The sequence below is a fragment of the Oncorhynchus mykiss genome, chromosome 20, assembly GCF_057628025.1.
Source record: "Oncorhynchus mykiss isolate SJ-2025 chromosome 20, ASM5762802v1, whole genome shotgun sequence".
NCBI classification, from domain to species: Eukaryota; Metazoa; Chordata; class Actinopteri; order Salmoniformes; family Salmonidae; genus Oncorhynchus; species Oncorhynchus mykiss.
This window is the reverse complement of record NC_143041.1, coordinates 46,510,778-46,526,146: the sequence shown is the minus strand read 5'-3', so window position 1 is coordinate 46,526,146 and position 15,369 is coordinate 46,510,778. Positions and strand designations below refer to the sequence as shown.

At 59.4% G+C, this 15,369-nt stretch overlaps 1 protein-coding gene and 1 long non-coding RNA gene across 3 annotated transcripts in view; both read right to left on the bottom strand.

Moving 5' to 3' along the window:
• LOC118942075 (uncharacterized) overlaps positions 1–15,369 on the bottom strand; it is a 784,985-nt gene that overhangs the window by 552,231 nt on the left and 217,385 nt on the right. The window lies entirely within an intron of this gene.
• Positions 1–15,369, bottom strand: part of parga (poly (ADP-ribose) glycohydrolase a) — a 96,022-nt gene that overhangs the window by 15,844 nt on the left and 64,809 nt on the right. For both annotated transcript variants that reach the window (XM_090211955.1, XM_090211956.1), the window contains 2 exons: positions 13,090–13,168; positions 12,616–12,724 (listed from right to left, as the gene is read on the bottom strand). In XM_090211955.1, coding sequence (XP_090068081.1) covers positions 12,616–12,724; positions 13,090–13,168 — 188 coding nt within the window. The remainder of the gene's footprint in view (positions 1–12,615; positions 12,725–13,089; positions 13,169–15,369) is intronic.

Genomic DNA, 15,369 nt, shown 5'->3' with positions numbered 1-15,369 from the left:
CCCCTGGTCGAGTTACCACCGCTCCCCCTGGTTGAGTTACCAGCGGTCTAGTTACCACCGCTCCCCCTGGTCGAGTTACCACCGCTCCCCCTGGTCTAGTTACCACCGGTCGAGTTACCACCGCTCCCCCTGGTCTAGTTACCACCGGTCGAGTTACCACCGCTCCCCCTGGTCGAGTTACCACCTCTCCCCCTGGTCGAGTTACCACCGGCAGAGTTACCACTGCTCCCCCTGGTCGAGTTACCACAGGTAGTTACCACTGCTCCCCTGGTCGAGTTACCACCGGTAGAGTTACCACCGCTCCCCCTGTCTAGTTACCACCGCTCCCCCTAAACGAGTTACCACCGCTGCCCCTGGTCGAGTTACCACTGCTCCCCCTGGTCGAGTTACCACCGGTAGAGTTACCACCGCTCCCCCTTGGTCGAGTTACCACCGGTAGAGTTACCATCGCTTCCCCCTGGTCGAGTTACCGACGGTAGAGTTACCACTGCTCCCCCTGTCTAGTTACCACCGCTCCCCCTGGTCTAGTTACCACCGCTCCCCCTGGTCGAGTTACCACCGGTAGAGTTACCACCGCTCCCCCCTGGTCGAGTTACAACCGGTAGAGTTACCACTGCTTCCCCTGGTCGAGTTACCACCGCTCCCCCCTGGTCGAGTTACCATCGGTAGAGTTACCACTGCTCCCCCTGGTCTAGTTACCACCGCTCCCCCTGGTCTAGTTACCACCGCTCCCCCTGGTTGAGTTACCACCGCTACCCCTGGTCGAGTTACCACCGCTCCCCCTGGTCGAGTTACCACCGCTCCCCCTGGTCGAGTTACCACCGGTAGAGTTACCACTGCTCCCCCTGGTCGAGTTACCACTGCTCCACATGGTCGAGTTACCACTGCTCCCCCTGTCTAGTTATCACCGCTCCCCCTGGTCTAGTTACAGCCGCTCCCCCTGGTCTAGTTACCACCGCTCCCCCTGGTAGAGTTACTACCGCTCCCCCTGGTCGAGTTACCACCGCTCCCCCTGGTCGAGTTACCACCGCTCCCCCTGGTCGAGTTACCACCGCTCCCCCTGGTCACTGCTACCCCTGGTCTAGTTACAGCCGCTCCCCCTGGTCTAGTTACCACCGCTCCCCCTGGTAGAGTTACTACCGCTCCCCCTGGTCGAGTTACCACCGCTCCCCCTGGTCGAGTTACCACCGCTCCCCCTGGTCACTGCTACCCCTGGTCGAGTTACCACCGCTCCCCCTGGTCGAGTTACCACCGCTCCCCCTGGTCGAGTTACCACCGCTCCCCCTGGTTGAGTTACCACCGCTACCCCTGGTCGAGTTACCACCGCTCCCCCTGGTCGAGTTACCACCGGTAGAGTTACCACTGCTCCCCCTGGTCGAGTTACCACTGCTCCACATGGTCGAGTTACCACTGCTCCCCCTGTCTAGTTATCACCGCTCCCCCTGGTCTAGTTACAGCCGCTCCCCCTGGTCTAGTTACAGCCGCTCCCCCTGGTCTAGTTACCACCGCTCCCCCTGGTAGAGTTACTACCGCTCCCCCTGGTCGAGTTACCACCGCTCCCCCTGGTCGAGTTACCACCGCTCCCCCTGGTCGAGTTACCACCGCTCCCCCTGGTCACTGCTACCCCTGGTCTAGTTACAGCCGCTCCCCCTGGTCTAGTTACCACCGCTCCCCCTGGTAGAGTTACTACCGCTCCCCCTGGTCGAGTTACCACCGCTCCCCCTGGTCGAGTTACCACCGCTCCCCCTGGTCACTGCTACCCCTGGTCGAGTTACCACCGCTCCCCCTGGTCGAGTTACCACCGCTCCCCCTGGTCGAGTTACCACTGCTCCCCCTGTCTAGTTATCACCGCTCCCCCTGGTCTAGCTACAGCCGCTCCCCCTGGTCTAGTTACCACCGCTCCCCCTGGTAGAGTTACTACCGCTCCCCCTGGTCGAGTTACCACCGCTCCCCCTGGTCGAGTTACCACCGCTCCCCCTGGTCGAGTTACCACCGCTCCCCCTGGTCGAGTTACCACCGCTCCCCCTGGTCTAGTTACCACCGCTCCCCCTGGTCTAGTTACCACCACTCCCCCTGGTCTAGTTACCACCGCTCCCCCTGGTCGAGTTACCACCAGTAGAGTTACCACCGCTCCCCTGTCTAGTTACCACCGCTCCCCCTGTCTAGTTACCACCGCTCCCCCTGGTCTAGTTACCACCGCTCCCCTGGTCGAGTTACCACCGGTAGAGTTACTACTGCTCCCCCTGGTCGAGTTACCACTGGTAGAGTTACAACCGCTCCCCCCTGGTCGAGTTACCACCGGTCGAGTTATCACCGCTCCCCCTGGTCGAGTTACCATCGCTCCCCCTGGTCTAGTTACCACCGGTCGAGTTACCACCGCTACCCCTGGTCGAGTTACCACCGCTCCCCCTGGTCTAGTTACCACCGCTCCCCCTGGTCGAGTTACCACCGCTCCCCCTGGTCGAGTTACCACCGCTCCCCCTGGTCGAGTTACCACCGCTCCCCCTGGTCGAGTTACCACCGCTCCCCCTGGTCTAGTTACCACCGCTCCCCCTGGTCGACTTACCACCGCTCCCCCTGGTCTAGTTACCACCGCTCCCCCTGGTCTAGTTACCACCGCTCCCCTGGTCTAGTTACCACCGCTCCCCTGGTCGAGTTACCACTGCTCCCCCTGGTCGAGTTACCACTGCTCCCCCTGGTCGAGTTACCACCGGTCGAATTACTACCGCTCCCCCCTGGTCGAGTTACCACCGGTAGAGTTACCACTGCTCCCCCTGGTCGAGTTACCACCGGTAGAGTTACCACTGCTCCCCCTGTCTAGTTACCACCGCTCCCCCTGGTCTAGTTACCACTGCTCCCCCTGGTCGAGTTACCACCGCTCCCCCTGGTCTAGTTACCACTGCTCCCCCTTGTCTAGTTACCACCGCTCCCCCTGGTCTAGTTACCACTGCTCCCCCTGGTCGAGTTACCACCGCTACCCCTGGTCGAGTTACCACCGCTCCCCCTGGTCGAGTTACCACCGCTCCCCCTGGTCGAGTTACCACCGCTCCCCCTGGTCGAGTTACCACCGCTCCCCCTGGTCGAGTTACCACCGCTCCCCCTGGTCGAGTTACCACCGCTCCCCCTGGTCTAGTTACCACCGCTCCCCCTGGTCTAGTTACCACCACTCCCCCTGGTCTAGTTACCACTGCTCCCCCTGGTCGAGTTACCACTGGTAGAGTTACCACTGCTCCCCCTGTCTAGTTACCACCGCTCCCCCTGGTCTAGTTACCACCGCTCCCCCTGGTCTAGTTACCACCGCTCCCCCTGGTCTAGTTACCACCGCTCCCCCTGGTCTAGTTACCACCGCTCCCCCTGGTAGAGTTACTACTGCTCCCCCTGGTCTAGTTACCACCGCTCCCCCTGGTCGAGTTACCACCGCTCCCCCTGGTCGAGTTACCACCGCTCTCCCTGGTCACTGCTCCCCCTGGTCGAGTTACCACCGCTCCCTCTGGTAGAGTTACCACCTCTCCCCCTGGTCGAGTTACCACCGCTCCCCCCAGGTCGAGTTACCACCGCTCCCCCCTGGTCTAGTTACCACCGGTCCCCCTGGTCTAGTTACCACCACTCCCCCTGGTCGAGTTACCACCGCTCCCCCTGGTCGAGTTACCACCGCTCCCCCTGGTCGAGTTACCACCGCTCCCCCTGGTCACTGCTCCCCCTGGTCTAGTTACAACCGCTCCCCCTGGTCTAGTTACCACCGCTCCCCCTGGTCTAGTTACCACCGCTCCCCCTGGTCTAGTTACCACCGCTCCCCCTGGTCTAGTTACCACCGCTCCCCCTGGTCTAGTTACCACCGCTCCCCTGGTCTAGTTACCACCGCTCCCCCTGGTCTAGTTACCACCGCTCCCCCTGGTCTAGTTACCACCGCTCCCCCTGGTCGACTTACCACCGCTCCCCCTGGTCGAGTTACCACCGCTCCCCCTGGTCTAGTTACCACCGCTCCCCTGGTCTAGTTACCACCGCTCCCCTGGTCTAGTTACCACTGCTCCCCCTGGTCGAGTTACCACTGCTCCCCCTGGTCGAGTTACCACCGGTCGAGTTACCACCGCTCCCCCCTGGTCGAGTTACCACCGGTAGAGTTACCACTGCTCCCCCTGGTCGAGTTACCACCGGTAGAGTTACCACCGCTCCCCCTGTCTAGTTACCACCGCTACCCCTGGTCGAGTTACCACTGCTCCCCCTGGTCGAGTTACCACCGCTCCCCCTGGTCACTGCTCCCCCTGGTCTAGTTACCACCGCTCCCCTGGTCTAGTTACCACCGCTCCCCTGGTCTAGTTACCACTGCTCCCCCTGGTCGAGTTACCACTGCTCCCCCTGGTCGAGTTACCACCGGTCGAGTTACCACCGCTCCCCCCTGGTCTAGTTACCACCGGTTGAGTTACCACTGCTCCCCCCTGGTCTAGTTACCACCGGTTGAGTTACCACCTCTCCCCCCTGGTCTAGTTACCACCGGTTGAGTTACCACCGCTCCCCCTGGTAGAGTTACCACCGTTCCCCCTGGTCTAGTTACCACTACTCCGCTGGTCTAGTTACCACTACTCCGCTGGTCTAGTTACCACCGCTCCTCCTGGTCTAGTTACCACTACTCCCCTGGTCTAGTTATACCGCTCCCCCTGGTCGAGTTACCAACGCTCCCCCTGGTCTAGTTACCACCGCACCCCCTGGTCTAGTTACCACCGCTCTCCCTGGTCTAGTTACCACCGCTCCCCCTGGTCTGGTTACCACCGCTCCCCCTGGTCTAGTTACCACCGCTCCCCCTGGTCTAGTTACTAACGCTCCCCCTGGTCTAGTTAACACCGCTCCCCTGGTCGAGTTACCACCGCTCCCCATGGTCTAGTTACCACCGGTCGTGTTACCACCGCTCCCCCTGGTTGAGTTACCAGCGGTCTAGTTACCACCGCTCCCCATGGTCTAGTTACCACCGGTCGAGTTACCACCGCTCCCCCTGGTCGAGTTACCACCGCTCCCCCTGGTTGAGTTACCAGCGGTCTAGTTACCACCGCTCCCCCTGGTCGAGTTACCACCGCTCCCCCTGGTTGAGTTACCAGCGGTCTAGTTACCACCGCTCCCCCTGGTCGAGTTACCACCGCTCCCCCTGGTCTAGTTACCACCGGTCGAGTTACCACCGCTCCCCCTGGTCTAGTTACCACCGGTCGAGTTACCACCGCTCCCCCTGGTCGAGTTACCACCTCTCCCCCTGGTCGAGTTACCACCGGTAGAGTTACCACTGCTCCCCCTGGTCGAGTTACCACAGGTAGTTACCACTGCTCCCCTGGTCGAGTTACCACCGGTAGAGTTACCACCGCTCCCCCTGTCTAGTTACCACCGCTCCCCCTAAACGAGTTACCACCGCTGCCCCTGGTCGAGTTACCACTGCTCCCCCTGGTCGAGTTACCACCGGTAGAGTTACCACCGCTCCCCCCTGGTCGAGTTACCACCGGTAGAGTTACCATCGCTTCCCCCTGGTCGAGTTACCGACGGTAGAGTTACCACTGCTCCCCCTGTCTAGTTACCACCGCTCCCCCTGGTCTAGTTACCACCGCTCCCCCTGGTCGAGTTACCACCGGTAGAGTTACCACTGCTTCCCCTGGTCGAGTTACCACCGCTCCCCCCTGGTCGAGTTACCATCGGTAGAGTTACCACTGCTCCCCCTGGTCTAGTTACCACCGCTCCCCCTGGTCTAGTTACCACCGCTCCCCCTGGTTGAGTTACCACCGCTACCCCTGGTCGAGTTACCACCGCTCCCCCTGGTCGAGTTACCACCGGTAGAGTTACCACTGCTCCCCCTGGTCGAGTTACCACTGCTCCACATGGTCGAGTTACCACTGCTCCCCCTGTCTAGTTATCACCGCTCCCCCTGGTCTAGTTACAGCCGCTCCCCCTGGTCTAGTTACCACCGCTCCCCCTGGTAGAGTTACTACCGCTCCCCCTGGTCGAGTTACCACCGCTCCCCCTGGTCGAGTTACCACCGCTCCCCCTGGTCGAGTTACCACCGCTCCCCCTGGTCACTGCTACCCCTGGTCTAGTTACAGCCGCTCCCCCTGGTCTAGTTACCACCGCTCCCCCTGGTAGAGTTACTACCGCTCCCCCTGGTCGAGTTACCACCGCTCCCCCTGGTCGAGTTACCACCGCTCCCCCTGGTCACTGCTACCCCTGGTCGAGTTACCACCGCTCCCCCTGGTCGAGTTACCACCGCTCCCCCTGGTCGAGTTACCACTGCTCCCCCTGTCTAGTTATCACCGCTCCCCCTGGTCTAGCTACAGCCGCTCCCCCTGGTCTAGTTACCACCACTCCCCCTGGTAGAGTTACTACCGCTCCCCCTGGTCGAGTTACCACCGCTCCCCCTGGTCGAGTTACCACCGCTCCCCCTGGTCGAGTTACCACCGCTCCCCCTGGTCGAGTTACCACCGCTCCCCCTGGTCTAGTTACCACCGCTCCCCCTGGTCTAGTTACCACCACTCCCCCTGGTCTAGTTACCACCGCTCCCCCTGGTCGAGTTACCACCAGTAGAGTTACCACCGCTCCCCTGTCTAGTTACCACCGCTCCCCCTGTCTAGTTACCACCGCTCCCCCTGCTCGAGTTACCACCGCTCCCCCTGCTCGAGTTACCACCGCTCCCCCTGGTCTAGTTACCACCGCTCCCCCTGGTCTAGTTACCACCGCTCCCCCTGGTAGAGTTACTACCGCTCCCCCTGGTCGAGTTACCACCGCTCCCCCTGGTCGAGTTACCACCGCTCCCCCTGGTCACTGCTACCCCTGGTCGAGTTACCACCGCTCCCCCTGGTCGAGTTACCACCGCTCCCCCTGGTCGAGTTACCACTGCTCCCCCTGTCTAGTTATCACCGCTCCCCCTGGTCTAGCTACAGCCGCTCCCCCTGGTCTAGTTACCACCACTCCCCCTGGTAGAGTTACTACCGCTCCCCCTGGTCGAGTTACCACCGCTCCCCCTGGTCGAGTTACCACCGCTCCCCCTGGTCGAGTTACCACCGCTCCCCCTGGTCGAGTTACCACCGCTCCCCCTGGTCTAGTTACCACCGCTCCCCCTGGTCTAGTTACCACCACTCCCCCTGGTCTAGTTACCACCGCTCCCCCTGGTCGAGTTACCACCAGTAGAGTTACCACCGCTCCCCTGTCTAGTTACCACCGCTCCCCCTGTCTAGTTACCACCGCTCCCCCTGCTCGAGTTACCACCGCTCCCCCTGCTCGAGTTACCACCGCTCCCCCTGGTCTAGTTACCACCGCTCCCCCTGGTCTAGTTACCACCGCTCCCCTGGTCGAGTTACCACCGGTAGAGTTACTACTGCTCCCCCTGGTCGAGTTACCACTGGTAGAGTTACAACCGCTCCCCCCTGGTCGAGTTACCACCGGTCGAGTTATCACCGCTCCCCCTGGTCGAGTTACCATCGCTCCCCCTGGTCTAGTTACCACCGGTCGAGTTACCACCGCTACCCCTGGTCGAGTTACCACCGCTCCCCCTGGTCTAGTTACCACCGCTCCCCCTGGTCGAGTTACCACCGCTCCCCCTGGTCGAGTTACCACCGCTCCCCCTGGTCGAGTTACCACCGCTCCCCCTGGTCGAGTTACCACCGCTCCCCCTGGTCTAGTTACCACCGCTCCCCCTGGTCTAGTTACCACCGCTCCCCCTGGTCGACTTACCACCGCTCCCCCTGGTCTAGTTACCACCGCTCCCCCTGGTCTAGTTACCACCGCTCCCCTGGTCTAGTTACCACCGCTCCCCTGGTCGAGTTACCACTGCTCCCCCTGGTCGAGTTACCACTGCTCCCCCTGGTCGAGTTACCACCGGTCGAATTACCACCGCTCCCCCCTGGTCGAGTTACCACCGGTCGAATTACCACCGCTCCCCCCTGGTCGAGTTACCACCGGTAGAGTTACCACTGCTCCCCCTGGTCGAGTTACCACCGGTAGAGTTACCACTGCTCCCCCTGTCTAGTTACCACCGCTCCCCCTGGTCTAGTTACCACTGCTCCCCCTGGTCGAGTTACCACCGCTCCCCCTGGTCTAGTTACCACTGCTCCCCCTTGTCTAGTTACCACCGCTCCCCCTGGTCTAGTTACCACCGCTCCCCCTGGTCTAGTTACCACTGCTCCCCCTGGTCGAGTTACCACCGCTACCCCTGGTCGAGTTACCACCGCTCCCCCTGGTCGAGTTACCACCGCTCCCCCTGGTCGAGTTACCACCGCTCCCCCTGGTCGAGTTACCACCGCTCCCCCTGGTCGAGTTACCACCGCTCCCCCTGGTCGAGTTACCACCGCTCCCCCTGGTCTAGTTACCACCGCTCCCCCTGGTCGAGTTACCACCGCTCCCCCTGGTCGAGTTACCACCGCTCCCCCTGGTCGAGTTACCACCGCTCCCCCTGGTCGAGTTACCACCGCTCCCCCTGGTCTAGTTACCACCGCTCCCCCTGGTCTAGTTACCACCGCTCCCCCTGGTCGACTTACCACCGCTCCCCCTGGTCTAGTTACCACCGCTCCCCCTGGTCTAGTTACCACCGCTCCCCTGGTCTAGTTACCACCGCTCCCCTGGTCGAGTTACCACTGCTCCCCCTGGTCGAGTTACCACTGCTCCCCCTGGTCGAGTTACCACCGGTCGAATTACCACCGCTCCCCCCTGGTCGAGTTACCACCGGTAGAGTTACCACTGCTCCCCCTGGTCGAGTTACCACCGGTAGAGTTACCACTGCTCCCCCTGTCTAGTTACCACCGCTCCCCCTGGTCTAGTTACCACTGCTCCCCCTGGTCGAGTTACCACCGCTCCCCCTGGTCTAGTTACCACTGCTCCCCCTTGTCTAGTTACCACCGCTCCCCCTGGTCTAGTTACCACCGCTCCCCCTGGTCTAGTTACCACTGCTCCCCCTGGTCGAGTTACCACCGCTACCCCTGGTCGAGTTACCACCGCTCCCCCTGGTCGAGTTACCACCGCTCCCCCTGGTCGAGTTACCACCGCTCCCCCTGGTCGAGTTACCACCGCTCCCCCTGGTCGAGTTACCACCGCTCCCCCTGGTCGAGTTACCACCGCTCCCCCTGGTCGAGTTACCACCGCTCCCCCTGGTCTAGTTACCACCACTCCCCCTGGTCTAGTTACCACCGCTCCCCTGGTCAAGTTACCACCGCTCCCCCTGGTCTAGTTACCACCGCTCCCCCTGGTCTAGTTACCACCACTCCCCCTGGTCTAGTTACCACTGCTCCCCCTGGTCGAGTTACCACTGGTAGAGTTACCACTGCTCCCCCTGTCTAGTTACCACCGCTCCCCCTGGTCTAGTTACCACCGCTCCCCCTGGTCTAGTTACCACCGCTCCCCCTGGTAGAGTTACTACCGCTCCCCCTGGTAGAGTTACCACCGCTCCCCCTGGTCTAGTTACCACCGCTCCCCCTGGTCGAGTTACCACCGCTCCCCCTGGTCGAGTTACCACCGCTCCCCCTGGTCACTGCTCCCCCTGGTCGAGTTACCACCACTCCCCCTGGTCTAGTTACCACCGCTCCCCTGGTCTAGTTACCACCGCTCCCCCTGGTCTAGTTACCACCGCTCCCCCTGGTCTAGTTACCACCGCTCCCCCTGGTCTAGTTACCACCGCTCCCCATGGTCTAGTTACCACCGCTCCCCCTGGTCTAGTTACCACTGCTCCCCCTGGTAGAGTTACTACCGCTCCCCCTCGTCGAGTTAACACCGCTCCCCCTGGTCGAGTTAACACCGCTCCCCCTGGTCGAGTTACCACCGCTCCCCCTGGTCTAGTTACCACCGCTCCCCCTGGTCTAGTTACCACCGCTACCCCTGGTCTAGTTACCACCGCTCCCCTGGTCTAGTTACCACCGCTCCCCTGGTCTAGTTTCCACCGCTCCCCTGGTCTAGTTACCACTGCTCCCCCTGGTCGAGTTACCACTGCTCCCCCTGGTCGAGTTACCACCGGTCGAGTTACCACCGCTCCCCCCTGGTCGAGTTACCACCGGTAGAGTTACCACTGCTCCCCCTGGTCGAGTTACCACCGGTAGAGTTACCACCGCTCCCCCTGTCTAGTTACCACCGCTACCCCTGGTCGAGTTACCACTGCTCCCCCTGGTCGAGTTACCACCGCTCCCCCTGGTCGAGTTACCACCGCTCCCCCTGGTCGAGTTACCACCGCTCCCCCTGGTCACTGCTCCCCCTGGTCACTGCTCCCCCTGGTCGAGTTACCACCGCTCCCCCTGGTCGAGTTACCACCGCTCCCCCTGGTCTAGTTACCACCGCTCCCCCTGGTCGAGTTACCACCACTCCCCCTGGCCGAGTTACCACCGCTCCCCCTGGTCTAGTTACCACCGCTCCCCCTGGTCTAGTTACCACCGCTCCCCATGGTCTAGTTACCACCGCTCCCCATGGTCTAGTTACCACCGCTCCCCCTGGTCTAGTTACCACTGCTCCCCCTGGTAGAGTTACTACCGCTCCCCCTGGTCTAGTTACCACCGCTCCCCCTGGTCTAGTTACCACCGCTCCCCCTGGTCTAGTTACCACCGCTCCCCATGGTCTAGTTACCACCGCTCCCCATGGTCTAGTTACCACCGCTCCCCCTGGTCTAGTTACCACTGCTCCCCCTGGTAGAGTTACTACCGCTCCCCCTCGTCGAGTTAACACCGCTCCCCCTGGTCAAGTTACCACCGCTCCCCTGGTCAAGTTACCACCGCTCCCCCTGGTCAAGTTACCACCGCTCCCCCTGGTCGAGTTACCACCGCTCCCCCTGGTCGAGTTACCACCGCTCCCCCTGGTCAAGTTACCACCGCTCCCCTGGTCAAGTTACCACCGCTCCCCCTGGTCAAGTTACCACCGCTCCCCCTGGTCGAGTTACCACTGCTCCCCCTGGTCGAGTTACCACCGCTCCCCTTGGTCACTGCTCCCCCTGGTCAAGTTACCACCGCTCCCCCTGGTCGAGTTACCACCGCTCCCCCTGGTCGAGTTACCACCGCTCCCCTGGTCTAGTTACCACCGCTCCCCCTGGTCTAGTTACCACCGTTCCCCCTGTCTAGTTACCACCGCTCCCCCTGGTCTAGTTACCACCGCTCCCCCTGGTCTAGTTACCACCACTCCCCCTGGTCTAGTTACCACTGCTCCCCCTGGTCGAGTTACCACTGGTAGAGTTACCACTGCTCCCCTGTCTAGTTACCACCGCTCCCCCTGGTCTAGTTACCACCGCTCCCCCTGGTCTAGTTACCACCGCTCCCCCTGGTAGAGTTACTACCGCTCCACCTGGTAGAGTTACCACCGCTCCCCCTGGTCTAGTTACCACCGCTCCCCCTGGTCGAGTTACCACCGCTCCCCCTGGTCGAGTTACCACCGCTCCCCCTGGTCGAGTTACCACCGCTCCCCCTGGTCACTGCTCCCCCTGGTCGAGTTACCACCGCTCCCCCTGGTCGAGTTACCACCGCTCCCCCTGGTCGAGTTACCACCGCTCCCCCTGGTCGAGTTACCACCGCTCCCCCTGGTCGAGTTACCACCGCTCCCCCCTGGTCGAGTTACCACCGCTCCCCCCTGGTCTAGTTACCACCGGTAGAGTTAGCACCGCTCCCCTGGTCTAGTTAGCACCGCTCCCCTGGTCTAGTTACCACCACTCCCCCTGGTCTAGTTACCACCGCTCCCCTGGTCTAGTTACCACCGCTCCCCCTGGTCTAGTTACCACCGCTCCCCTGGTCGAGTTACCACCGCTCCCCCTGGTCGAGTTACCACCGCTCCCCCTGGTCTAGTTACCACCGCTCCCCCTGGTCTAGTTACCACCGCTCCCCCTGGTCTAGTTACCACCGCTCCCCCTGGTCTAGTTACCACCGCTCCCCATGGTCTAGTTACCACCGCTCCCCCTGGTCTAGTTACCACTGCTCCCCCTGGTAGAGTTACTACCGCTCCCCCTCGTCGAGTTAACACCGCTCCCCCTGGTCGAGTTAACACCGCTCCCCCTGGTCGAGTTACCACCGCTCCCCCTGGTCAAGTTACCACCGCTCCCCTGGTCAAGTTACCACCGCTCCCCCTGGTCAAGTTACCACCGCTCCCCCTGGTCGAGTTACCACTGCTCCCCCTGGTCGAGTTACCACCGCTCCCCCTGGTCACTGCTCCCCCTGGTCAAGTTACCACCGCTCCCCTTGGTCGAGTTACCACCGCTCCCCCTGGTCGAGTTACCACCGCTCCCCCTGGTCGAGTTACCACCGCTCCCCCTGGTCACTGCTCCCCCTGGTCACTGCTCCCCCTGGTCGAGTTACCACCGCTCCCCCTGGTCGAGTTACCACCGCTCCCCCTGGTCTAGTTACCACCGCTCCCCCTGGTCTAGTTACCACCGCTCCCCCTGGTCGAGTTACCACCACTCCCCCTGGCCGAGTTACCACCGCTCCCCCTGGTCTAGTTACCTCCGCTCCCCCTGGTCTAGTTACCACCGCTCCCCCTGGTCTAGTTACCACCGCTCCCCTGGTCTAGTTACCACCGCTCCCCTGGTCGAGTTACCACCGCTCCCCTGGTCGAGTTACCACCGCTCCCCTGGTCGAGTTACCACCGCTCCCCTGGTCGAGTTACCACCGCTCCCCTGGTCGAGTTACCACTACTCACCTTATTCAGTTCTCTGTTCATTTTCTCAGGGTGAAACTGTTCGAGGAAGTTCCTGAACTTCAGAGCGTCCATCGCTACGATCTCTGTGCACCTCCTCTGCCAGGTGTCTCTGTGGACGACAGAGTTAAGTCATATCAAATGTATTTTATAAAGCCCTTTTTACATCAGCAGTTGTCACAAAGTGCTTAACAGAAACCTAGTCTAAAAAAAAAACCCCAGAGAGCAAGCAATGCAGAGGCAGAAACACAGTGTCTAGGAAAACTCTCTAGAAGGCAGGAACCTAGGAAGAAACTTAGAGAGGAACCGGGCTCTGAAGGGTGGTCAGTCCTCTCCTGGCGACCGGTTAGTTGGGAGGAAAAGTCATTATATCAGGCTCTTGGTAATTGAGTAAATCAATATTGTAAACAACTTCAGAGTGAAATCCCTTAAATATGTAAAATATATTTTAAAACGGTCTGATCAGTAAGCACGTACCTTGGGGTCTTGTCCTGATGTTTGCCGTCCCATAGGTAGCTGTCTGCGTAGCCAGTGTACGTACTGTACTGCTCAGTACCTGGGGGAAGGCCCAAACAGAACAGACACCGTTCATGACCAGACCAATATCATTAAAGAGATAGTGAAAGATTTTGGCAATTAACTTGTTCTAATTACACCCGAGTCGTGTGTACTCATGGATACCATTTGTATGCTTCTGCCGTGCTGTTTGAAAGAAGTTTAGAGGGAGTTTCGCGAGCCAATGCTAACTAGCGTTAGGGCAATGACCGGAAGTTTACCATTGGCTCGCAAAAAAAAAACACCTTCAACTTCCTTCCAAAACTGTACACAGAGACATACAAATGATATCCCTGAATTCATCTGACTGGCTAATTAGGAAATGGCTTAGTTGCCAAAAATCGCATACTTTTCCCTTTAAATGTTAGCGCTTTGACATCGTCAATTGAAGGACGTTATCAATGGAGCGTCAAATTACTGACACATCAGTGACTGACAATGACCCCGAACAATGTGATATTATTTGAGTAGTTGAGATATGATAAAACAAAACGGTCAGGAAAGCTGTGATTTTTACAGCCAGCCAATCGCTTAATCTTTTTGTTAATTATTCCATGTGAAGTGATGCCACAAGAGAGCAGCTGTCTCCAACAACAGGAAGGTCAACTTATTACCTCCCTAGGAAGAAGAGAGCGCTAGACTGCGTCACAAATGGCATCCTATCCCCTATATAGTACACTACATAAGTAGCCCAACCCACAGTGGAGGAAGGGTTAGAGGGGGAGGATTCAGAACAACAGCCCAACCCACAGGGGAGGAAGGGTTAGAGGGGGAGGATTCAGAACAACAGCCCAACCCACAGGGGAGGAAGGGTTAGAGGGGGAGGGTTCAGAACAACAGCCCAACCCACAGGGGAGGAAGGGTTAGAGGGGGAGGGTTCAGAACAACAGCCCGACCCACAGGGGAGGAAGGGTTAGAGGGGGAGGATTCAGAACAACAGAAGGTACAAATGAACCCCTCATTCATTAGGCCTCATTAGTACCTGCGGTGGCTTTGTGTGTGTGTGTACAAACAAGAGCGGATTACTGAAGCCTGGTCAGTGGGTGCCTCCTCTCAAGAAGCAAGAATCTCACGAGCGTTTCAACATTTGACAAGCCCAGGACGTCATTACCAATCAGCTCATCATTTGATTTTTTTCTAGTGAACTTACACTCATTTGATGTATTTTAACCAGGATTGTCTACTCTGTAAAAATCCCCACTGTTTTCCGGGGAGTCCTGGTAAGTAATCACTGCCTCAGTAAGGCTCTCTGGTGTTTAATTCCAGTTCCCAGAATGATACACAAGGTTTATTAAATACAAATGTATTGTTCCAGAAAAAAATATTTTTGGCGGTATACCGTATCGGGGTGTTTGGAAATACCCACGGGATGGTTTGCATATACCGTGAATACCGTGGAAACAATTTCTTTACATTTTTTTCAATAGATTTGAATATTTGTAGTTACTTTTTAAATGACATGTTAGGAGATAAAGCCGATTGCGTTCTTCATTTCACATTATTAAGATTACCGTACTTCTCCAAAACGTCTTTCTGCCGTGTTTGAGAAGTCAAGAAAGCTCTGTATTTTGTCCCTGTGCCTACTTCTACGTTCCTACGTTCTACGTTCCTCCCCCCTCTGCTCCGTGTACCCACGCTGCTCTTCCTCCTATGTTCCTCCCCCCTCTGCTCCGTGTACCCACGCTGCTCTTCCTCCTACGTTCCTCCCCCCTCTGCTCCGTGTACCCATGCTGCTCTTCCTCCTACGTTCTCCCCCCCCGCTCTGTGTACCCATGCTGTTCTTCCTCCTACGTTCTTCCCCCCTCTGCTCCTTGTACCCATGCTGCTCTTCCTCCTCCATTCTTCCCCTCTCTGCTCCGTGTACCCATGCTTCTCTTCCTTCTACGTTCTTCCCCCCTCTGCTCCGTGTACCCATGCTGCTCTTCCTCCTACATTCTTTCCCCCTCTGCTCTGTGTACACATGCTGCTCTTCCTCCTCCGTTCTCCCCCCCGCTCTGTGTACCCATGTTGTTCTTCCTCCTACGTTCTTCCCCCCTCTGCTCCGTGTACCCATGATGCTCTTCCTCCTACGTTCTTCCCCCCTCTGCTCCGTGTACACACGCTGCTCTTCCTCCTACGTTCCTCCCCCCTCTGCTCCGTGTACCCATGCTGCTCTTCCTCCTACGTTCTCCCCCCCCCCCGCTCCATGTACCCACGCTGCTC